The sequence below is a fragment of the Lemur catta genome, chromosome 14 (genome assembly GCF_020740605.2).
Source record: "Lemur catta isolate mLemCat1 chromosome 14, mLemCat1.pri, whole genome shotgun sequence".
Classification (NCBI taxonomy): Eukaryota; Metazoa; Chordata; class Mammalia; order Primates; family Lemuridae; genus Lemur; species Lemur catta.
The window spans coordinates 53558135-53584346 of record NC_059141.1 but is presented as its reverse complement, the minus strand read 5'-3'; the positions used below and the strand labels follow the sequence as shown (position 1 = coordinate 53584346).

Genomic DNA, 26212 nt, shown 5'->3' with positions numbered 1-26212 from the left:
ATGTGTACTCGCCATCAAACCAGCACTGACTGATCAACACTAAAGTGCTCACACAGTAGTAATATTCTTTGGGGCTTGGGGGGTTGGGGTGGGTAAACTCACAACTAATGGAAGCAGTGAGCATTGTAGGGGGGAAAGGGCACATCTCAAATCATGGCTTGGTGAGACAATGTCATAACATGTAACCAAAATGTTTGTACCCCCATAATGTGCTGAAATAAAAATAAAAAAATAAAATAAAATAAGAGGCCTTAGGAGACCTCAGGAAAAGAAAAAAAAAAGAAAAAAAAGAGGACAGAAGCCATTTCACATGTGACACCAAAGTGGAAGTGTCTTTTGCCCTTGGCCAGAAGGTGCTGTGAATCTCAAGACCCCGAGGGAAGCCCAACCCCACCTTCTCAGCCCCCAGCAGTGAAGACTGCTTTGAACCTGAGTCTACCAGCCTTTGGCGGCAGCTGCCTCCAAAGAATCAAGGTCTCTTTTTCTCTTCCACTTGTCAAATCTCCCCCCAGGGCCCTTCGCCCACTGGCCAACTCTAGCCCAGAACCATGCCGGGAGGAGGACTCCAGGCACTATGGTTCCTGGCTTTGCTGCAATGCTGAGCAGATGTCAGAAGGAAGGGGTGGTGATGCCAAGTTGACAAAAGATAGTTAGCACAAATCCAGGCTGCGTGATTCAGCTGAGCTTCTAGAAAGCTCTGCATGGGGTGGGGGGGGCAGTCATTAGACACTTGCCCAGCTATCACTAAGGTGGTACTTCATGTCCCAGTAGCTGTGGTTCTCATGGGCTTTGCTCCTTCACCCTTCCAGTCTGGGATGATGGGACCAGCCCCCCATCAGACAGCCAATGCCACCCCTCCAGTAGACCATCTGTGACAAGGATCCTACAGTTCATAGCAAGCCTACATAGAAGTGTCACTCAGAGGAATATGCTTTGCATTCTATCCTGCCAGATCCCGATTGCTAAGGTCGTTTTTTCCAGAGGTTTTGCTGTGCTGCCTCTCTGAGACTCCTAGATGACATCTTTACTTGTAACCACCTGCCCAGGATCCCAGAGCAAATGACAGGGAAGATTGGGGGCAGAGCAGGAAGGCACATGTGTGTCATTTGAAGCTGTTGTGTCTCCTACAGGAAAATGCATGGGCTGACAAGTGTCACCTCTTGCTAAATGACTTTTAGTGTCTGTAGAGTCCCCACTCTCCGGAGATCACCATCTCCCAGTCAACAGGGTCTTAGAGGCAGCTCGAACAATGGCAAAGTGTAACACCCGCCTCCCAGCTCAATGGCAAAGACACATACTGGGAGGCAACGCTGGGAATCGTGCAGCCAGCATCTTTTCAGTGCTCTGACATTTAGCTGATAACTCTGCTCACAAAGCCACTGTCTAGGAAAGCTGAGGGGGTGGTCTTTTAAAGACCTGTTTATTCTCTGGGAAGGCAACCTAGTCTGTGTGTGGGTGATCAGGTCGAGCCTGCATCCTGGGATGGCAAGAAGAGGCAGCAGATGTCCCTTTGAAAGCCATTGCAGCAACCGCAGGTTTCACTGCCAGGCAGGCTGATGTGAGCCTCTTTGAATTACTGAGTGAAGGATATCCCTCTTGCCAGCCCCTGTCCCCCGTAGGCACAGCAAAGAAGTATTACAGGCTGTCCTTACCTTGGGAATTAGCCTGCAAGACCCCGATGCTGTCATCAAACTGCATAGATTTGATGTTGAGTGACGCCAAGATGCATTCCTTGTCCTGCAGCGAAGTATCATCAATATTATTCTGATTGGCTGACAGGATAACGCACATGTCACAGAGGTTGATGTTGACAGCCCTTAAATCAGCCCGACTTAATGGCGTACCCTTTGGCATAGAGGAAAGAAAAAAGAGAGAGAGGAAGCGAGAGAGAGAGAGAGAGAGAAGCAAAAGTGAGACCGAAAGAGGAGAGGGAGAGAGGAAAAAAAATAAATAAAAACAAATTAAAGATTGAGCTGGAGCTTTGGGGAAATTATTTAACAAGTATCTTTTTTATGCCTTGACATTAAGCTGGCCTAACTACGTTCAAGGGAATAGGAGCCGTGTGCTAATCTAAAGGGTAGTCGGTGCTGATGGCAGCATTTTAGGCTCGCTCTCAATACTCAATCAAGCTATTACTAACAAACACGGGAGAGGAATAATGCCAGGGTTCTACATCTTCCTCCTGCCTGGAAATTGTCTTGATTTAAGTAACTGTCCTGTGGCAACCTCTGGCTTTCAGAATGTAACGAGGGGGTGGGTTGCAAATGCCTGTTTATTTAATAGCAGGTCACTCCTGTCTCGGGCAAAAGACAGCAGTTCCAATGCAACCAAGGGGAAATCGCCCGTGAGCACGGAGTGAGGAGATGGGGCTGGAGCCCTGCTCGATTTTTATTTGGAGGCGAGGGGAGGAGGTGGAATTAACGTGCGTCTTGCAAAGGGGGGCTGGAAAAAATTAAGCTCCAGCCATATCATTTTATTGCATTTTTCAGCAAGAAAAGAAAACTCAAGGAAACGGTCTAATTGTCATCATTAGTATTAACTACACTTTTGGACATGTGTTCAATGGAAGAGTATGCAGCACGTACTAACTCTCCATGTAGGCATAAGCTTGGAAGGATCTCTGAGATAGAAGGAAAATAGTTATAGAACAATTTAAAAAGTATAGTTTCATTTATGTTTAAAAAAACCCCACAAAATAAAACTACATATTCATAAATATATTTATAAATGTATGTAAAATTCAAAGAGAAAGCACATGAAAAATACCCACTAAACTAATAACAGTAATTACCTCTGGGGAGGGGAATAGGATTGAGAAGGTAAAGGGGAAAGTTTGCTTTTGACTTTATATACTTCTGTATTGTTTGAATATTTTATCACAAGAACTTATCTGTATATTACCAGGGCAATTAAAAATAGATGATCCAGTAAACAGATGTTTTTAAACATAATAAAACAGCAACAAAAGACAGTGGAAAAAGCCCAGATCCCAGAGGTAATGACAGAGAGTCCGGGAATGCAACCACAGGTAAAATAGAAGGGTTGGTGTAGAAAGACAGGGCATGACCTCCACATTCTCTGTGTCCTCAGGAGGAGCCACAGAAAAACTAATCAGGCTGTCCTGTGTCATAGCTTCTAGGTGGCCAAGCGCATCATTTTGGGGTTCCCGTACAGGCACCAGCTTCACTGGTCCTCCATCCTGAATCTGGTTTTTGCTTATCCTGCATGGAGATCCTAGTTGCCTTCAACTCACTGACTGTGTAGCATGAGGGTTTGCCAACAGCCATAAATATATCTCTGGACGGCTTCCTCTAGTCTCCCTTTCTGGAGAAGTGGCTTTGAGAAGATGGGACTTAGCTGCAGCAATGCAGCCCATCCACCCTGTTTTATGACTCAGTGGCAGTCATGATTCTATTCTCAGCCCCCCAAATATTGCTGCAAAGTAGAACTGTGGGAGAAGGGACATTTAGTGCCGTGTGTGCTGGGAAGTTACTAGTTCCAAGCCCTGGAGCAGTATCTTTTGAGAGAAGAAGAAGAACGCCCCCTTCTCCTATGATCTCTTGGTACAAAATAAGTCCGACCAACTTCCTGAATCATTTTGCCAGTGCATAAGCTTCAATTGCCTGCATCCATATTCTTTTAATTTTCACCTTGTAGAGAAGCCAGCAGTAATGGTGATATAAGACAATCCGTGTGCAGTTATATGCACATGATTTCAAACCACAAGAAATACAAATGACATACACAGACACCTCTTGTGTTTCTCTGGGCCTGCCCTTTATGTAGGGTCCTGTTTACACAATGACCTGTGTGAAGACACAGGTGAAGGCCCATGTTGTGCACATCTGTTGTGCTTGAGTATGCTAAATTTCGGAGGGTTTGAAAAGGACCTGAAAATATGAGAGCTCATTTATACATATGAAGGCAGATGAGTGAATGTGTACAAGGGCACTCAGAAGGAAACACACACATATATACATACAACATGCATGTACACAAATGCCAAATATCACACACACACACATCACACACACCACACACAGATTCATGTATCTTAGCAAAATAATAAATTCTTTATGAAGATACTTTTAGAGCTCCGAGGACCATGTGGAAGAGCACATGTAAGAAGGTAATGGTGGAAATATATAATCAAATCTACCATATCTCTGAAATTAGTAAAATATATGTTTATGCTTTTCTGTGTGTAAAACTATTTGTTTATCTGTAGGTGACTATATTCAACTGCATATGTTCACTAAGGCAGCAGATTCTTGGTCCTACATCCAAAGCAGATCTATCTGATATTTTTTCTCACTCCTTTAAATATTTATTGGGTTCCTATTGTTGCAGGCATGATGTGAAGACAAACGGCGGCTACTAATGAGTAGCAGTTGTGGGTAGGTTCTCATGTGTTCTTTAATGAATTATATTACTTGCTTTTTTTTTCTTTTTGATTTTTGGTTTTCTGAGGTTCAGGAAGTTGGTAATAGAAATAATGGATTTTAGCTCCATATCTGGGGGAAAAACCCAGACCTCATGACAGGTAGAGAAATCCATGTTCCTCAGTTTTAGGGATGTGAACTCACAAGAACAATTTTGGGAGGATAAGTGATATTTGCATGAACTTGTGACATGGAGGACTACACTAAATTTTGAAATGCACAGTGCTCTACGATTTTCTGAAAGTTTGTGGAATATATATTGATTATGATTAGGAAGTAGTTAGTGACATGACTCCTAAGTCATATAGTCCATATCTTCACACTAAATTGTAGATTCCCAATTTGTTCCTTTTAGATTGGGTCCTAGTGTTCTGTAATCAAGAATATCATACACACACGTGCAAACACACACACACACACACACACACACAAACAATGAAAACATTGCTGGGCTTCTAAATGAATAGGGGTCAGGGATTTGCCCACAGAAGGGGTTGGCCTTCTGTACGGCAGAAATAAAGAAATCTGTTATGTACATTTATTTAGTTAAAACAGGAGGTGGAACAGGTCAAGGTTTCTCCAAGAATTAATAATGCCATAAGTAAAATGTTATAAACAGTTCTATAAGTAAATTTTTATGATAAGCATCACACTATCGAAATGCTATAGGTTTTGTGTAGACAGGAGCAAGAGAGCGTTTAGACACTGATATGGTTAATACATTTGATACAAGCTAAACTTCATCCTTGATGAGGGACTGAACTTGGCTGCAAATTCCTTTTAATAAGGTCTCCCAGGGTTTGGATTTTCCTAGACAGAGCACAGGGGAAGTGCTGAGTCCTCAGGCCCATACCCAGATGAAGCAGCAGAGGCATGATCAAAGGTACCACTATTACATCCATCTGGGATTCTCTTTTGTGAATGAAAAGAAGAAGAAAAAGCATCAATAATGTGACCTTGGACTTACAGGCAATATGGACACTTTGGGGAAGTTATGAAGCGTCTCCCATTCCCGCTTGAGGTACTCAATAGAGCCCACAAAAACAATGTGCTTGAGCTCGTGGTAATGAAAGTTGCTGGCACGAAGCGGCATCACCAAGTTCCGGAGCCCAATCAGGGCTGAGCTGACGTCACCAAAGATGCAGACCACGACGTGGCCACTCAGGACAGTCATGGCGGCTTCGCTTCGGGTCTGCAATGGAGAGAAGTGCGTGAGTGCTGGAGAGGAGACCTTGTAGGGCTGTCGTAAGGAGCAAAAAAAATCATTTGTACAATGAATCAAGTAAACATTTGCTGAGTGCTTACTATGTGCTTTTATGTGCTATTATTTTTATTTCATCAATGTTACATACATGCCATATTTATAATTTGAGTATGTGTACGTATTAGGTTTATGTAGTATATTTATCTAAACATATGTCTGCACGTATTACTACCTTCTTTACTAAAGATTTAAGAAAGATATGCCATAGATATATGTAGCCAGAACTTTTATAATTATTTTCTGGGAGGGAAAATAAGAGGGAAAAGTAATATTTATGTTATTTGGAAAGGAAAGTCTTAGTTTCCATGAAACTTTTGATAAAATGAGCTGCCTTTCCTGGCCCTCTTGCTGAGATGATGATAGATCTCTGTGTTGGTCTCAGCTCGAGAAACCTGAGTGTGGAGTTCTAGACTTATCAGTGAGGTGTCAGAACATCATTGCATCAGCAGGTGGAAGACGGCATCCAAAGCCAGGAGAGGCAAACCATAACCCCCAGGCTAAATGTGTTCTACCACCTGCTTTTGTATGTCCAGTGAGCTAAAAATGGCTTTCGTGCTTCATAATGGTTGAGAAACATCAAAAGAAGAACATTTCATAATATGTAAAAATTACATGAAATTCAAATTCCTGTAAAGTTTTCCTGGAACACAGCCAAGCTCATGCATTTAGGTATTGCCTATGGCTGCTTTTATGCTACAACAGCAGAGCTGATCCATTGCAACAGAGATCATATGGCCTGCAAAACATACATTATTCATTATAAAACCTTTTGCAGAAAAAGTTTGCTGCCCCCTGTCCAATGCTGCCTTGGGAGTTTCAGGGGCATTCCTTGAGGGGCCCTCTTTGCATAAGTTATTCAGAGAAAGACCCCTCAAATAATCATTAAAAGGGGCCAGAGATAGATCAGTAAGAGCAACAGGCCAATGTCTTCCTGCAACTCCAGCCCTCTATCTACAAAGGAGACAAATCAAAGAACACAATTACCCCATTTAGAGGAGGACGCCCAACTTCCCAGGAAATACAAATGGTCATCTGCTCCTGGCCCTTTGGCTCACTGTGCTAGTGAAGAGGCTGACATAACAAGGAGGCCAGCTGTGGGCCTTTCTCTGCCTGTCCTGGTCCAATGCCTACCACTGCATGCCGGAATGGCCCCATGTGGCTTACAATGCTTTGGGGGAGGCATCTTAATATCCACTGCACATATCAAACTCTGCTTGATTTAATCCCTAGAATTGACCAGTGCATTGATTGTTTAAATGCCAATATTGCAATTCACGACAATGTCAGGGTTGTTACAGTAACCTCCAAGGAGAGGAGGAAGCTAGCTTTCACTCCCTGATCGTTAGAATAAAGCAGAAACTGTCACCATTATTGGTTTCCCTCTGCAACAGTCCAGGGAAACCTGAGACACAGGCTGTAAGAAATGCTTTATAAACTGTGACCAAGGAGGACCCACTGGGGAGCTCACAACACATATCACCACTTCATAGAGAAGACCTGGAGTTAGTTATCTGGGCCGCATGGAAGTGTGAGTGCCGGGGTACCACCAGCAGAGTCAACCAGTCTGTAACGTGCTGTGATGGGGCTCCTAATTATTTTTAATTGGCCACATCACCTGGGAGGCTAGCTCTCTTCAACGAGCTAGAGGAATATAAACTGGGTCAGGATAGGAGCTGGAATTCTAGAATGGGGAGGTGGGGAAGGCACCAGTTAGCAGAGTGGCTGAGGCACAGATGCTTACCCCAGGAGCTTAGATCTGGGGATCAAAACACCAATCCTCAGACTGGCCACAGTAACATGACCTGGGGGACCTTGTAAAAATCCTAATTCCTGAGCCTCAGCCCTGGGGAGTCTGATTCTGCCAGGTATAAGACCCACCAGACAAACTACTCATGTGTTTCTTTTATGTATCTTAGGTTTCCTACGCATCCTCCAAGGCCCAACCCAAGGTGGGCTCTAATGGCCTTAAACCCTCTCCAAGCACAACATGTTTGTATCTGATGGGACTTGCCCTATACTAGTCCTTCTCCCCTGGATTTGAATAGCATATTGTGCTTCTCATCACTTGGCTTTAAATATATTGTTTCAGGCTTACATTTCATATCTTCTCTCTAATAATATGGTGATTTCCTTGCAATTGGGACCATCTCTAATATATTCTAATCCCCAAAGCAGTTAGTGTCCTTGCACATTAAAAACACACCAGCCCAGGTCAACCTCACATAGCCGGCCGTTTCTCTCATTCCCGTCTCTAGTCAAGTGCTACTTTAGGGAGGGCTTCTTGGGTCATATTGTCTAGACAGCACTTCCCAGTTTCTTTCCAGACCATGACCCTGCTTTATTTTTTCCATATCTCTGTATCAATATGTGAAATGTTATTATGTACTCTTTTGTCTACCTGGTGATCTTCTCTCTGCCCTGTGCTACAATAGAATACAAACTCTATGAGAGCAGTTTTTGCCAGAGGTTGTACCTCCAGCCATAAGAACAGTGCATGGCACAGAGTAGGTGTCTTATAAGTGTTTTGTTAAATCATATTATTTTTCAGATGTGAGAAGTAGTAACTCACCTCCCTAAACTTTTTCATGCTCAAAGGAGATGTTGATTGAATGTCAGTTGGCATGCCTATCTCAGGCATATCTAGGTAAGTCATTAAAACCCTGGGTCCCAGATAGGGCATCCAGCCTATAACCTGCCACAGGTGGTAACACCAGGCTAAGCTTAGACCATCACAGCGAAAGTGCCATGGATACAACATCAGAACATAAACACAAGGAGCAAACTTGCAGGTAGCACCATTTGCACTCCTGGTCAGTTGCACAATAGCTATTTGCTGAGAATTCTGACACTGTGCTTTTGCCTGCAACTTCCACACCTCTGAGCCAGCCGTACTGGCTCTTAATGCTTGTTTATAATTAAGTTGAGAAAACACACACATAGATAAAACACAGGAAAAAAATCAAGTGTATTAGTTCAAAGCCATTCTGAGGACCTGGAACAGTTCTTGTTTAGGAAGGGTGGTCCCGACATCAGAAATGATAGGGTTTTCCTGGCCGGCAGACAGGAACAGGCCCAGAGCAACCTGGGGATTAGAGGCACAAGGGAAAAAGAACCCTTCCATCTGACTTTCCTGATTATTAATCCATTTTTCATGGATTAGTGAGACAATAAACTGCAGGATAGCTGATGTAGGCATTAAAACCTAAAGTTGTTAATAGAACGAGAGCAGAGAGTAGGATGGATTGTTATCTACGCTGACATTCCTGGGACAGACTGGGAGAAGCCACTGCTGCTAGGAAGATGTTCATGAGCCATCCACGAAATAGGGCTCTGAGCCCCGGCCTCCCCAAGGTGACGGTGGTTCAGCATTGTCATCTTCAGCAAATGCATCTGCCTGTGTACAATGTGTGCTAAGAAGGATCACAATATGCAAGGCTATTATCTATAAGAATATAAACATTGTTACAAACAAACAACAATCCAGGTAGTGTTCAGATTTCTTCATGGAATTTAGTAATAATGATAAGAAGAAGAACAGGTAACTTTATTGAGGCATATGTTGTGTTTTAATCTTCACTACAACCCTGTGAGTTAGGGTCATTCTCATCTCATCTTTTTACAGGTAAGAGAGCTGAAGTGTAGAGTCAAGCGACTTGCCCACGTCCACGCAGCTGCTAAATAGCACAGGCAGGCTCTGCCCTCAGAGCCAGATCCACGGGAGTTACATGCATACTGCCTCCCATGATGCCTTTCACAGGGCGCATCATCACCCACTGCTGTGATGAGCCAATAAATATTCAGAGATCGCAAATCCTGAACATTGCTCATGTTCCCATTGGAGTTCTAGCAGCTTCACTCTATCTTCAGAATTTCAACCATCAAAAATAATCAGGACCGGGGACTGTATCGTCCCACTGTCCAGTTAGGAAAACCTCAGTCCTCACAAGTGAACGTAGTCTGGGACAGAAGCTGATGACGTCTGTTCCACAGTCCCTCACTCACCAGGATGACTTTCTCTATCTCCTTGGGTGCGCACCAGTGAAACATCCCGGTGGAGTCGTACTTCTTCACGTTGGAGTCCATGTTGTCAATCTGATCATTGCCAGGAATTAACAAGGGGTCGTGCCTGGGGAGAAAAGGACAGGAAAACCTAAGTGGAAAATGTGATAAATTATAAATGGAAAGCGCCCCCAGAGTGACATTTCAGAGGAGATGGAAGATGCAGAGGCGTGGTTGTCACTGACGGCCACTCTTCTGCTTGCAGAACCCACCCTTTGCAAGACAACTGTCTCAAACCCCTGTGCCCACCGGGAAGTGCAGCTGACTCTTGTCAGGACATAATTCTGCCTTTCTCCTGCTCCTCTTTCCCTAAATGGTCTTCAAGCCATTTTGTGGATTCAGCCTCCCTTTTTACAGCCACCTCACTCGTCTTCCTCTCATTTTACCAGCTATTTGATCTCCATGGCACACACACACGCACACACACACCCCAAAGGGTTGCTATTAGCATCGGCAATGAAGAGGAAGGAATAGGAACAGAGCCTCATGCTGACTGACTGGCATGAGGATGGAAAGCCAATTACTCGCTCTTCCTGACTACAACTTCTGACGTGATGCTCTTCGCAGTAAAAGCTTTAACAGGCTGCACTTTAAATATTTTAGCAATTTGCCCAATCAGATTTTGCTCTCCCCGGCTGAAGCCCTTTAAAGATTCAGCAGCATGTCACTTCAGAGCAGATTGACTACCAAATGCCCACATCTGGAATACATGATTTTAATACTAAACAACACCCTCTCTCCTTGCCTTGACAACTGTATTTGTGCTAACTGTCCAATGATGGTCCCCCTCCACCCCCACCCTCGCTTCCCAACTGCACCATTCCTTGGATGAGAGCCTCAAACTCAGACGCATCTTAATAAACTTGTCTCAGATTCTCAGGGCTACATTCACCCTCGCTGGCCTTGCTCATAAGTGGAAAAGGAAGATGCTTCTACAAAGGCCTCCACTCCAGCGGGTTGGCAGAGCCTCACTGACAACCTTAGGAATTGCAGTAGCATCAGGCAGGTCTAACAATCCTACAGCATAATAAATAGGCTCCCGCATCGTGGATCATAGTCAATGTCTATGATTCTATGTCTGATAGTGATTCAGCACCTCAGTTTGGGGGAAAGTCATTGTTAGTTTCTATAAAATTGACGTCATATAATTAGGACACTGTCACAGGCATACTGACTATCCTTGCCATGGAGCTATCTGTCCTAAACAATATCGTCAACACAAGACAGAAATTATAAATAGGTTCAAATTCAAGAAACTTATCATAAAACAATTTTATCTTTTAAATTATCTATTTCAATCATCAAGGTTGACCTTTATTTAGTTTTTAGTATTTGTCCCTCTGAAATTTCTCTGATACCTCCCATTTACATGTCCAGAATACAGAGGATGGGACAGCAATCTCTCTTACATGGCCCACAGACCTAGAATTAAGCTTTTGAATATCTACCATGACCCTCCTAATATCCTCCCCCCCACAAATAAGATAGAAAAATGCTCTCACTGCATTTATTTATGCCTGACAATTTGCTTTTAGAATGCACCAAGTGACAAATACCGCATGAGGCAATCTTGCAAAGTTTATCTTCAACAAACATGCTAGATTACTGTATGAACTGTCACATTTGATCTTAAAAAGAGAAGAACAATCCAGCCCAGAGTAACAGCTCAGTATCTGGGTTGTTGGGAGGTCTTGAGGTGTCATAAGCCACCAGGCCACCTTTCAAATACTGAACTCGGTCAAAAGTGCTAAAATAAAACAGCAGTTGCTGATAAGAACTGGTCACACATCAAGAAGAGTGAATTTTGAGGGGGTATTTTTGGCCTCAAAGAATTTTTAATATTTCCATAGACATCCGTTATCTAGAAGAAGTAGGTAGACAGAAGCCACCATAGAGAAATGGTTTGAGAAAATGAACAGAATAAACTCTATCCAGTCTTTGAAGAACGTATTTCAGTTGCAAGAGGGATTTTAATAAACTTGCCCTGAAGATACAGAGCCAGCTTCAAATTCTCTTGCCTTGTTTACTGGTTGAAGAGAAAGTGTTATCTCAGGAAGGTCTGAGACCTGCCCCCAGTCCATTCAGGATTTAAAAGATACCCAGGACTATGTTCACATCACATCAGCAAGCTAGCAAATGATACAGAAAGCTGGCAAAAAAAATTCCCTTTAGAAATATGTGTCTTTGGAAGGAGAAGGTACATTTTGGTTTAAGTACATTTGGTTCTTTCTGGGAAGCAATCAGTCTTTGGTAAAAGTGGCCTGCAAACTTCATCTTAGAAAAGTAAATAAGCAAGCTTCGTGATCAATCGTCCCTCAATGAAAAGAAAAAAGGCAGATAATTTCAAGTTTCATTAACTGGAGTGGGGGGGTTGGAAAACCCAGGTATAATTTGACACTAGGGCTACAAGCCATGATTTGTGCTGGAACATCCGGAAGCACCCAGGAAGTCTCAGAGATATGCCATGCTGCACTCTACTCCCCACAAATCTCTCAGCCTGCCCTGGATAATTTAAATATAAATCATCCAGGATTTACCCTAAAGGGTCTGATCTGAAGAATATCAAAAATCTCTCTGAACAAAGATTATTTCCTTTTCTGACCAGCCACAGTAACCAGAAATTCTAACTTTAGTTTCTTGAATCAGTAAAGCAAGCAACAAACATGAATTCCCTATTCTGAGCCAAGAATGGAGGATACAGTAGTGATTAAGACAAAGAGCCTAGTCAAAAAGAGGGCCACAAAATAGCAGGAGAGAAAAAATGCAAATTGATAGTTACGGTAGACTGTGGTAAATGTTACAGCAAAGTAAAATACAAGGCAGTATGAGAATACCATGAAAAAAAAAATGTTCATTGCCTGGTATTTGAATAGCATCAAGGAAGGGTTCGCAAAGAAAGTAGCAATTGATCTGAGCCATGAAAAGTGAGGAGGAACCTCAGCATGCTTTTTGTGTTGATCCACCTGTAGCCATTAGGACCCACTCAGAGAATTGAGGCCCAAATGAACAGGCCAGAGAATGGCACCCAAAACCATGGTTGAAGACATAGACTACAGTATTGCCTAACCTAAGGTAGAGAAGACTCAGACCAGGTATCCTAGCTGTCTTCAGATATGCAATGACAGTCAAGGAGAAGATAGATTCAACTGATTGTGTATGACTGATTGAGAGTAGACTAGGAATGATGCATGAGGCTTAGACAGAACAAAAATCACACTTCCAACAAAGGAAGAATTTTATAAAAATTAGAGGTATTTCAAAAATGAAATGAGTTGTTTCCCAAGTCAGTGGGTTCCCTATCATTTGAGACATCCCAGAAGAGCTGGGGATATAGAGAGGATTTAATCACAAAGGATAGGTGAGCGTGGAAGATCTTTGAGATCTGGAACCTCAAAGATCTTCCAGCAGTGTGCTCTCATTGGGAAGAGAAGTAGCTAGAAGGATTTTGGGAGTGCTGGACCACCACTGAATATCAAAACATTGGAGGGCACTGAGCAGGTGAAGAAAGGTTGTTGGAGTGAATATGAGAGATAAGAAGCAATGGAGACTTACAGCTCCATTAAGGGCCAACACTGTTTACATCCATTGGATTCCACAGTACTAGAGGAAGTATGGAATGTCATTCACCCCAGCAACAAGAGAGTCTATAACTAGTTTGGCCCAGACAGGATAAATTTCTTTACCATGTCAATTACTATAGTAATTTCAAGTGCCTTAGGGTGGCTTATGTGGCAGACAGATCTCTGGCACAGGTGGAGAATGAAAACTCAGCTGTCCACAGGGACTTTTGCTTCTAAATTGAGGTTTCTGGAGTTTATATTACTAGAAGAAAGTCCAAGCATTTGCCATTGAGCACACCAATCAACACTGTGGCGGCGCAGGGAGGTCCAGAGGAATCAGGCAGTTTGTTGCACATGGAAAGGAGGATCACCAGAAACCTCCCGAAGAAGGCATCCCAACATCTTCACCTTACAAGATGATGAAGAGATCCACCACTCCTCAAAGATGACTTGGTTGGAACTGCCTTTCCCATCTTAAGGACCTTGTGTATTTCCTCTACTCACAAAGTAATCCCCAGCTTCCTTAAAATGCACCATAATTAATTCAAGGGTCATTTGTCACTTTTGACTAAGGGTAATAGAAACTCTATGAGGTGAGGTGTATCTATTATTATGGGCTGAATTTTGTCCCCCCAAATTTGTATGCTGTAGTCCTAAACCCCAGTACCTCAGAATGTGATCATATTTTGAGATATGATCTTTAAAGAGGTAATTAAGTTAAAATGAGGTCACTAGGTGGGCCCTAATCCAATATGATTAGAATCTTCATAAGAAGAAATTTGGACACAGACCTATGTAGAGGGAGACCATGTGAAGATGCAGGGAAAAGATGGGCATCTACAAGGCAAGGAGAGAGGCCTGGAACAGATCCTTCCCTCACCGCCCTCAGAAGGAACCAACCCTGCCGAGACTTCGATCTCAGATTTCTAATTTCCAAAACCATGACAAAATAAATTTCTGTGGTTTAAGACACTGGGTCCGTGGTACTTTGTTATAGCATTCCTAGCGCATTATTAATAATATAATAGTATTAACTTTGAAGAAAAACAGGCACAATGTATCCCTCAATTGATGGCCCTGGCTGCCATTCTTGAATCATAGGTTTTCCCTGCCCATTTGAGGGAAAAAAGCATCCTGCCACTATTCTAGGAATAAGTGGAAACACACTAGTAATACACAATCTCTTCTTCAAAGGTTTTGGGCCAATGTCTCTCTTCTCCCTGGCACCACCCTCCCCTACCCCACCACCAACATACACACAGAATTAGATCTGCTCTGCCAGAGTGGTGACTGCTCCCTGGTCTTTAACTTAAACCTGCATTTGAGGATCTATACCAATGACAACTCCACCTAAAGCAAAGAGGAAACCTGAACGTTAGCCAGTTAGTTTGGTCAGTCAAACTAAGAAAGTCCATCTCCAAATGGAGTGTTTAGGGGTTGATACCACTGAGGGCAACAAACCACCTATTTCCTAGTGACAATATGTCACAGTGGTTAAGCGAGCTGACTCCAGAGCCAACATTCTTTTAAGCCAAATCCAGAGCAAGGCTCAAACTCTCTTCAATTCTACGAAAGCTGAGAGAGGTGAGGAAGCTGCAGAAGAAAAGTTTGAGAGGTTGGTTCATGAGGTTTAAGGAAAGAAGCTGTCTCTATAACACAAAAGTGCAAGGTGAAGCAGCAAGTGCTAATATAGAAGCTGTAGCACATTGTCTAGAAGATCTAGCTAAGATAATTGATGAAGGTGGCTACACTAGACAACAGATTTTCAATGTAGATAAAAAAGACTTCTATTGGAAGAAGATGTCATCTAGGACTTTCATAGCTAGAGAGGAGAAGTCAATGCCTGGCTTCAAAGCTTCAAAAGACAAGCTGACTTTCTTGTTAGGGTCTAATGCACCCAGTGACCTTATGTTAAGCCAGTGCTCATTTACCATTCTGAAAATCCTAGGGTACTTAAGAATTATGGTAAATCTACTCTTTCTGTGCTCTATCAATAGAACAACAAAGCCTGGAGACAGCACATCTAGTTTACTGAGTATTTTAGCCCACTGTTGGGATCTACTACTAAAGAAAAAAAGAATTCTTTTCGAGATATTACTGCTCATTGACAATGCACCTAGTCACCCAAGAGCTCTGATGGAGATGTACAAGTAGATGAATGGTATTTTCATGGCTGCTAACACCACATCCTTTTTGCAGCCCATTGGATAAAGAAGTAGCTTCAAGTTTCATTATTTAAGAAAGACATAAGGCTATAGCTGCCATGGATAGTGATTTCTCTGATAGAGCTGGGCAAAGTAAAGTGAAAATCTTCTGGAAAGGATGCACCATTCTAGATGCCATTAAGAACATTCGTGATTCCTGGAAGGTCAACGTGCCAACATTAACAGAAGTTCAGAAGAAGTGGATTCCAACCCCCATGGATGACTTTGAAGGCTCAAGACTCCAGTGGAGGAAGTAATTGCAGATGTGGTGGAACTAGCAAGAGAACAAGAAGTGAAGACAGAAATGGCTGAATTGCTGTAGTCTCATGATAAACTTGAACGGATGAGGAGTTGTTTCTCATGGGTGAGCAAAGGAAGTGATTCTTTTAAAAATGGGGTCTACTCCTGGTGAAGATGCTGTGAACATTGTTGAAATGACACAAAAGATTTAGAACATTACATAAGCTTAGTAGATAAGGCAGGGTTTGAGAGGATTGACTTTAATTTTGAAAGAACTTCTGCTGTGGGCAAAATGCAATCAAACAGCATCACATGCTGTAGAGATCTTTTGTGAAAGGAAAAGTCAATCGATATAGCAATTTTCACTGTTGTCTTATTTTAAGAAATTTCCACAGCCACCCCAACTTTCAGCAACCACCCTGATCAGTCAGCCACCACCAACACTGAGGCAAGACCCTCCACCAGCAAAAAGGTTACGACTTGCTGAAGGCTCAGATGGTTATTAGCATTCCTTAGCAATAACATATTTTTAATTAAGGCATGGACCTTGCTTTTTTAGATGTAATGCTATTGTGCATTTAATAGACTATAGTATAGTGTAAACATAATTTTTATATGCACTAGAAAACCAAAAAAATTGTGTAAGTTGCTTAATTGCAATATTCACTTTGTTGTGGGGGTCTGGAACGGAATCTGCAACATCTCTGAGGTATGCCTGTGAAAGATCTTTGTTTTGATGGTTTTTGGAGAAAGAAATGCCACTTGCCATCAATTAATCTCAGGAAGTGAACTAAATGCCCTGTTACAGCAGAAACACAAAAAGCTTGCCTTGGAGACAACAGCCTAAAGCAAAACCACTAATCCCTCTTCCAGCAAACCCGCTGTGAGGAAGTCAGTATTATATTTTAAAGAGCACAATTCCCCTTACGGGCAAAGACAGCAAATCCCAATTTGTTCTGTGGCTCTGAGTTCAACACTGGACATCAGAAATTTACATGAAAGGACAAGTAACCAACCAAACAAACAAAAAAGTTATGAAAGAGGAAAGTTACAAAATGGCTTGAAAATTGCATCCTTTTCTCTGCTTGATTTTCAAGACCTTATGTCTTACCACCTGATAAGGTCTTTTCTGTCACTATGAGCAACCCATCTAAAGTAAGGGTGACCCTGCAGTGGTCCCCCTGGGAGATGACAGGCTTAACAAAATGTAGGCAAATTTCTCATCATTCTGCAGGCCTTTCAGCCAAGTGGCAAATACCAACTTCATTGAGCATCTGTTACATCAGGCACCATGGCAGGATATCAGGACATTTCTCAGCCTTCACAGTTTGGCTCCAGTGTTCCCCATTAAGCCATCATCCTCGACAACCAGAGAGACAGAAGTTGTTTCCCTTCCTAGAAACTCCTACAGAAGTGTGAGATAGTCCTTCAGAGATAATAATTTGCACACCCATCTCATCCGCTAGATGGTGAGTTACTTTGGGGCAGGGATCTCCTGTTTCACTCCTCATGTATTTCCAGAAGACAGCAGAGGACACAACCAAACAAGGGATCTGACAAATGATCTCTAGTCCCTGAACACCCTTGAACCAGCTAACACAGATTCGCCAGACCTTTTGTGGAGATCAAAAAATGTGCCCGGTGACAGCCCATTTATTTACCTTTGATATTTTGCAACAATTTGTTTTGGGAACAACCAGGGCTCTGGCACCGTTTTTCACCTACAGCCACTGTACATGAATTAGGATGTAGATTGTTCACCATAAAAGAGGTCATCATGAAGTGAAGGTGAAGCCTAAATTATGTCTCTAACCAGTCAAGGCTGCCTGGGGTGTGCCCAGAGCCAGCTACTGTAACCGATCGGCAGGGAGGACTCGTGTGGTGTCGACAGTGGTCAAGACAGATGTTTTTAATTAATCAACTACTTAGTGCTCTGATACAAAGGCTGAATATTTCTGAGAAGTGGGCCCCTATTGCTTCAAGCTTCTCTCACTGCTCTGATTCTTATAAATGGTGCTTCTCAAAGTGTGGCCCCAGACCAGTGGCATCAGCATCACCTGAAAGTTTCACAGAAATGCAGATTCTTGAGCTCCAGCCCAGATCTGCTAAATCTGTAGAGCTGTGGCCCAGCAAGCTGTGTTTCAACAAAGCCCTCCAGGTGATTCTGACACCTGCTAGAGTATGAGAACCAGTGCTCTAAACTTTTGTGCAGATGGAGAATCTACGTGGCTTGAATAATCCTACTGAAGTAAGCAACTGTCAGCAACACACAGACAACGAGCCTACGGTTCCAGCAAGGCCAGAAATGGAGTGAGGCAAGGGAGGTGCCCAGGGTGCAAAATTGAAGGAGTCACCTGCATCCTGCCTCTCTGTGACACTCTGGAACTTGAGACATTGTGTCGACACTTGGGGATTCTTAGCCTAGATGCTACACTAATGATTCTCTCTTCCTGACCTTTCTTTCCATGAGCTAATCAGCAAATCAAGAAACATAAATAAGCAAGTTAAATATTAGTTCTTGTAAAGTGCAACACTTATAATTGTAATTCAGAGTTCTGTCCTCTTTTCTCCCATCTCTTCTACCACTTCACACGAAACCAACATAGCCTCTAGTCACCGAGTCCTTGACTACAGTGTTCAGGAGTGTCAGGCCACACGGGGGTCTCGATCTGTGGCAGACACAGGAGGCTGGACTAGATCTCAGGTGCTCCCCTCATATTTGGGTGTTCAGCACCATAAATGGCTCCAGCCGGATCTGCTTTTGACTTGGGTGCCTTTGACTTCTGGGTGAATACTATTTCCTGCTACTTTGCAAGGATCCTGGCTTTTGGATTGTGGCTCCTGCCTTAACTCATCCTTCAATGGGGCTTCCACCCTCCTGGTAATGATCATCGTGCCCGAGACCCCGCTGCCCACCACCCTACCCCGGCTCCCATCTGATGGCCATCCCTGGGGCCACCTTGACAAAACTCTCCGACCAGGCTCCAGCCACCCTGGCAAAACTGGGGTCCTTTCCGGCTTCTCTGTGTCTATTATTTGCATTAGTTTCCCTGCTGCCACCTAAGACGTCAGTCAGCTCTGGTTAGGCAGCAGCATTTCAGAGGAAGGAGGAAACCGCTGCCTTGATGTCCGGGAGGCAGCGGGAGAACCAGCGTGTCTGTCAGTCCTAGAGGAGACCGCACACGATGCTTTGAAATGAGAGAACAGAATAATGACCCTCTGCTGAGCATGAACTTGTCTAGAGACCTGTGTCCGGTCCACCCAGGCCTTGGTACCATGACACTGACTCTTTCTTTCTTGTCCAGGCCTGGGGGTGGGCCTGTCATATGCTGTTAGTTTGTGCACTGAGGTGACTTTACGTAGCTAAGCTGTCCCTGCCTTTCTCCTTTCTTCTGCCCAGTGGAAGGCACCATGAGGGTGGCGTTCTGCCCCCAACTCAGATCGGCTCAGGCTGTTTTGCCATTTCCTGTTACTAGAAACTTCCACCCTGGCAGGCTCTGACGTGGCAAGTCCTAACAAAAGGACCCCATGAAAGGTCTGAGTCAAAAGAGAGGCATCGAGACTTCAAGAGCAGATGAGTTTATTCCACTTAATGATCAGTCGATGCCCGAGAGCATAATCTGTTCTCCTCAAATCATATCTCCCTTCCCATTTAGGAAACTAATGTCTAACGTTTCCTGGGTCTCCTGCCATGAAACTCTCCTCAAAACATTCAATTTCTCTGTTTTGGGTGTTGTCAGTTATGCTAGCTAGCCCGGCTGGGGGTATCTCTTTGTGTAAATTGTCTACCCGGCGTATCACATGCACATCCTCGTGAGCCATGCTGCTCTATCTTACCCCGAGCCTCAGGACTGATGTCAGGAATGACGTGTGTCCCTGAGAAAGCTGTCTATCCCAGTCCTGGCCCACTATTCTACAGCAAACCCTGAATGGCTGGGCAGCCAAAGGACCTGGGCAGAGGCTGGGGTCGAGTGAGCATCTCTTTCATGCCTCTGTATTTACATAATATGTGCCCAGAAAGGCCCTGATAGAGGGTCACAAACCCTTCCTTATGCTGCCACCAAAGATCCCCCGGAAGCACAAGTTAGGGTACCACCTCCTCAAAAACCTGCAAGGGTCCCCCAGTGCCTGTGACAGGTGAAAGCATTCATGATTGGCTGCCAGAATACTCTTACATTCTCAACTGCAGCTGTGCCACTCCAAGGATGCCTGGCTGCAGCCACACCAAGCCATTTACTGTGGTCTGAGCATTTTCCCTATTTCCTCCATCTTCCTGCATAAGTAAGACTTAACTAGATTTACTAGACTTTACATTTCTGTGCCTCGGCTTCCTCATCTGGGGACATGGCAGTACCTACTCACACAGCTGTAGTTAGGATTCAGTGAGTTGACAGGCATGGCACTCTTGCAATGATGCCTGGCACCTGGTAAACGATAAACAAGAGGGTGTAATATTGTTGGTAGAGGATTCTCCTCATCACACAGGGCTGGCTCCATGGAAGCTCCTTCACAAACCAGGCTCAGCCTCCCAAACCACAGGGAGTGACAGCTCCTTCTGCTCTCACACCCCAGGCTCCTAGAATCTCCAAGTCATTCTTACTCTATTTTGCCATATGTGTTTGCCTGTCTCCGATGCTAAACTGCAATCATTTTCAAGGCGGGGATCTAATCACATCCATCTTATTTTAGGTCCCTCAAAGAACTTTCACAACACCTTGAACACAGCAGGTTCTCCCTATACATCTGTTGGATGGGAACTGATCTGAGAAAAGGAATCAAAGCAGCAGCTGAAGTGCCCAGACCTTCTGGGTCCCGTGTGAGGACATGGTGTGAGAGCCCAGGCATTTACTCTATACCACCCACCTGCTGGAGGAATATTCTCATCATCCAAAAACTACTTGCAAATGCAATTACTTGAAGGAGCCTCTGGAATGAGCTTAACTGATTGTAACCAGGGATCCGGAGTGGGGGTTTCTGGAATCCATGAATCTGCTCCAACTGTAGCCAAAATGGGGTCCAGTGTACTTTTTCTTTTTCTACAGAGACTTCCTAGAAAGCTTTCATTGAATGTTCAGTGGGGTCGGTAAGGCCTCCAAATTAAGAACCCTGGACTCAGCTGTTAGAGACAAATTTTGTGCTCTCCAGGGCTTTACAAGTGAGGAAAGACATGACTGTCCTTCCAAGGCACAAATCCACTGAGTAGGGAGAACTGGGCAATGGGTACTTGGTGATTTTTTTGGAAAACTCGGAGAGGCTTCTTAAATAATTCCATACTGAGAGACTGAAAAGCAAGGGAAAGAAGAGGCAGATGAGTAAGGGACTTGGGAAGCTCCATGCTCGCTCCTCCTTGGTGGATGTGGAGCCAAGGTTATCCATCATGTGTCTTCAGCCTGCAGCACAGACACTCGCCATTTGGCTCTGTCTGGCTGTGATGGTTGTTTTCTGTCTGGTGACTAAACAACATCCTACCTTGGGATCCAGACACACAAAATGAGGCTGTTCACCTAATGATCGTGCAGGGAGTTAAGTGACACTTAAACACCAGGTCAGCCTGATACCAGAACAAAGGGGAGATAAAGGCCATTAGCGCAGAGTCCCTGTTGCATTTCCTGTTGGCAGATGATTTGGAAGGAACCTTCAGGTGGGAGCCTGTTTTATTTGCAGAAGCCACAGTGGTAAATTAAAGCCCATCCTAGCCTGTTCCGGGCTCTCCGGTTTCTCTTGGAGCTATTCCTATCACTACCCACAGGCCACTAAAACCTGCCCACATTCAGAATGATTGATTCTGCTCAAACAGCAAGCCACAAACTCATGTCGAAAAACCCACTTCAAATAAGTCATTAGCTTCTTTTATGGATTTTTTCAGGCCATAAGGAAGAGGACCTGGGAGTCCCATCTTTTGCAGAGTAGAAAGGGGCTATTTGAAGAGGTGGGGGCAATTGGAAAACCCACAAGGATCGGAGTGAGCCCCCCTCTGTTTTCTGCCAATCAACAAATAGGATTTTTGTTCTTTTGGGTAGATGCCCAGTAATGGGATTGCTGGATCGAATGGTAGGTCTACTTGAATCTGTTTAAGGTATCTCTGGGGGCAAGGGCAATATACACAACCTAAACTTTTGTACCTCCATAATATGCTGAAATGAAAATAAAAATAAAATAAAATAAAATAAACAAATAGGATTTAACAAAAATAGACCCAGCAACCTCATTGCCAAATGCCAGATACTCAAATGCAAACCAAATGGCCTCGGGGTCCTTCATCTACACCTGGAAACGAAGGAAAATGGAAAGAGGGCTCAGAAGGGGCCCTTCTTTGCTCCAGAGTCTGTGCAGCACCTGGGACATGGTAAAGGAGGAGTGCCTAAGACTTTCTCTTTTGTCCTGGGACGGCCCATTCTGGCTGGGCTGCAAGGGAGACCACTGGGGGCTGGTGGGATAAAGCATCCCGGTGGCAGTGGCAGTGGCCGTAGCAGCAGCCCAAAGGCACCGACACGAAAGCCCGGGTTCTGTAGCTTGGCAAGTTTCCGCTCACCACCTGACTCGAGTTTAGCAATTCTGATGTACCACGGAGCAGACAGCTCCAGCCTGGGACAACTGCCTCCCTCAGCCCCTCTCCGGCAGGCAATGAAAGCAAGATCCACTTTGAAAATTCTCCCCCATCATGCAAACTGACATAGGCATGCTTTTCAAAAACCCACAGCCAATCTGTTGATCATTACTTATTTACAAAGGCCTTCGGGCAGAAAGTCCTGTAAAAACCCTACTTGATACGGTATACACTAGCTTTTTCTGCTTGTGGAAAAAAAGTCCCCCCAAGGCTACCTCAAACCATCACTTTCTATTGCACATAAAATGTAGCGTGTAACACTAAAGTATTTAATATATATGGTATAATATATCTACAGGAAAGGCATTTGTGTAGAAGTATGTTACCCTGGATTTGGTAATTTGATGTTTTGCTGAAGGCTATGACTTAAAAAAGCCTCCACCTCGTACAGGAGACCTGTCATCTTGGTACCCAAGAGCCAACAGAATAAAGAAGTACCCTTAAGCAGCAAAACTTTGACACAGCTTTGAAGCATATGAAAACAGTATAACTCCTCGGAATTATTATTACTCAAGATCAAAGAAATGAGCCATACTTTACATAGCAAACAGGGACAGGGAATTTGGCTCCAAAGGTTTCAGATTTTTCAGGCTTCTCTTTATTTATTTGCTTCTCTAAATTTAGGCAAAGCAAAGAGCCTGGGCTTTTCTCTACTTTAAATGGATATAACTATTAGCATTAGATAAGGCGATTACCTAAAGGTGAGCAAATAGGAAATGAATGCTAGCATGACAACTGGCATCATAAAAACGAGAGGCTCAGCAGTCAGTGCATTTTATTCCTCCTCATAAACTATAAACAAGCATGTAAATCAGCAACACCCAAGCAAGGCTGGGCGAAGGGGAAGGCAGAGAACTTTTAAGGAAACATTTAACAAGGATAGGTGGTTCTAATGGAAAAGGAGATGGGGCCGGGTGAGTCTTCCCCTGAGACCCTGGGCCCTCAACCACGTGAACAAGGACTGCGCTCGCCTGCGTTCCAGAAAGGTAGACGTGGAGGGCCAGGGAAATGGGAATGTGATTGAGAAAAGGGGAATGGAAATCACCATTATCGTATCTCCATAATCAAAGAAAGGAGAATGGCCAACGGCCATGAAAAGGGAAAAGTAATGTCAGGGTGGTGGGTGTTTCCAGGGCAGTAACCATTTACAACGAGCAGCACAAATCTGAAATCATCCCTATTTCACTTGGTGCTAGAGAGTGAGGATGCTGGACGAAACCAGCTCTGGGATTGGCAGACGAATTGAAGACAAAAAGGGGCGATGAAAGATGAATAGGCTGAGGAAAGGGACCTGCAGAATTCTGTTGAAATCTGAATTCACTTGCTATTTCCTAGAGGAAGCTGCAGTCAAGAAAGAAGGAGGGTAGGAAGGGAGGAAAAGAGGGTGGAAGTAAAGGAAAGGAAAGAAAGAAAGAAAGCGCATGCGCACCGTATTTCATAATTAATATTGCTTTTAGCCTAAGCAGAACTGGATTACTTTTGAACTTTGCTTTGGCAAGTCCACAGATTATTAGACTTTTTTTCATCAGTCAAAATCAATTAACAGAAATTTGATTTCAATCGACAGGATAAAAGGAAGGTAATCTTCAGGTTCATTTTTGATTGTGATGATACATCTCACATATGGCCTTAAGTACAGAAAACAGTCCTCGGAGGGACTCCAGTAGAAAGAGACTTGCCGCGGGCAAACTCACCACACGAGTTCCTCTGATTGGTTACCGCCGTCATTAGTGCCACTGCTGTTTAGGAACTACACACAGACAGGACACGGTGACAGCTAAGACTTTAAAGCCTATGTATTTTTCAAACAGCTTTTCAAACTGTTTTTCATGACAGAATTTTTTCAGCTCTATCATTAACTGCTGACAAGCTGACAGAATAAATACTCCAGCCTTTAAGAAGCCATCTAACGATCTCGCTCCCCTCCTCCGCCCGGTGCGTGCAGAGGGGGAGGCGCAGGGCCCGGGCAGGGCCAGGAGAGGTGGGGGGCGAGAGAAGGAGCCCAGGGCACCCGCTGCAGCCGGCCCCTCTCCTTACCTCATCAGCTTAGGCGAGGAGTTGGGCGAGCTCCGCATGCCTCCGTTCCGTTGCTTTTTTTTTGGTGACAGCGTTGACGGCTGCTCATCTTCAACTGGAAATACAGGCAGCTCGTGAGATTATGAACAGTTTGAGGGCAGACTCCAGTACAGGCAGAATATCAAAGGACACACACTCAAGCTCAGTCACTCACTAGGAATTCACGGCTGTCTTTTTAGGACCCAGTGACAAAGACCAAATGTGTTAGTCAAAGAGGCCAGCTTAGAGAAGGCGAAAGCATCACCTCTTTACACTCCAGCCTTTGAACATGCACTTGAAACAGACTAAAACAGTTTGTAAACACCCTACCATAAGAAAAAAAAAAATAGAAATCATGATTTATCTGTATACAAAATATATATGTATATATATAAATGAACAATCATTATTCTTAGAGTTAATTTTGGTTACTGTGCTCTGCCAGGTAATGGAACGTGTTTTCTCGTAACCAAAATCAGAAATAAAGCTGTATTCAAAATATCGGCATGATCGCTGCCAGTCTGCTGCTTCTCCAGAGGAACCAACTTAATGGGTTCCTAATCCCTGCAAGGCCAGAGAAAGAGCCTTGACGAGAGGGAAGGATTCCAGGCCATGGACAGCCAATGTTTCCATCCATCAGGACGGGGAACATTGGCACATGCTGGCTCTAGAATCCCCAGCCCAACTCTGCTCTTCTCCTTCCAGCTGCCACGAGGGAGGGCGTGTGGGGCTGTGCAAATGGAGTCCTTTCTGAGCACCCGAAGCCAGGAGGACTAGGGCTGGCAGAGTTGGAGAGCCGGGCTGGAGCAGAGCCCCGGAATGAAAGAGGAGGTTGCCATTGAACAAAATCTCTGGTGATGTGGTTGGTGTGGGGCAGGGATGGAGGGCAGCATAGGGGATTGGAAACCAGAAGCTGCGTTCCAAATGTCTACACCACACAGATCGCTAAGCAATGTGAAGCTTCACTCACAAATAACACAGCACACTCTACTGCTCTTGCCCAAAGACACCCACTAATAAGCTTTGCAGATGTATTAGCCTGCACCATGCTTCTTTTTAAGAGAGCTGCTTGATAATTAGCAGATGCGTACCCAGCCTGTCACCCAAGGGCATCAGCAGCAAAATCCTAGTCCTCCTCTCCCCACCCCCACAATTCAGGCTAAAGCTGTAACGTCAAGAAGGAAAAATAGCATCCTCAGATTCTTATAGTTGACTGCAATACACACTAGGAGGAAGCACCCTGGAAACTCAGAATGCACAGCAGTTACCTTAAACCTAAGAAGAGAAATATTAGCAGTGATGACCTCAAAAGAAGCTTGATACATATTAATGGTGTATGAGTCGCAGATGGGGGGAGAATGCCATCTCAGCTACTTGGTATCATCCAGGAAGACCCATATCACATTATATGGTACTTCCCTAAAAACCCCAAATAAATTTAGTAGGTTATGATGCATGGTTCCAAAGGGATTACAATAACCCAACTACCCTCCAAAGCTGCTTCAAAGTATTATGCTTTTTACACTCCCCTATTCTGCTGTCAAGTGTGGGGTTGTCTAAACTGTGGTGGACACAGGGAATGGGAACAAGAATGTGGTGTGAGGCGAGAGCCATCCCAGAAGAAACGCAGGCAAGACAGCACCTGCGAATGCCCACAGTCCACTCCTCCACCACCTGCTCCCCCTCCCGAGGCCCACGCTCAGGCTGGAACTGTATCAGTCACTTAGTGCTCCAGGCAGAGACTATGTGGCTGGGGGGACATTGCATCTTATCAGAAATGA

General features: G+C 44.1%; 1 protein-coding gene across 6 annotated transcripts in view; it reads right to left on the bottom strand.

The window, feature by feature from the left end:
* KCNMA1 (potassium calcium-activated channel subfamily M alpha 1) overlaps positions 1-26212 on the bottom strand; it is a 722666-nt gene that overhangs the window by 70075 nt on the left and 626379 nt on the right. For all 6 annotated transcript variants that reach the window (XM_045568450.1, XM_045568451.1, XM_045568452.1 and 3 more), the window contains 4 exons: positions 24414-24507; positions 9709-9832; positions 5410-5634; positions 1653-1845 (listed from right to left, as the gene is read on the bottom strand). In XM_045568450.1, coding sequence (XP_045424406.1) covers positions 1653-1845; positions 5410-5634; positions 9709-9832; positions 24414-24507 — 636 coding nt within the window. The remainder of the gene's footprint in view (positions 1-1652; positions 1846-5409; positions 5635-9708; positions 9833-24413; positions 24508-26212) is intronic.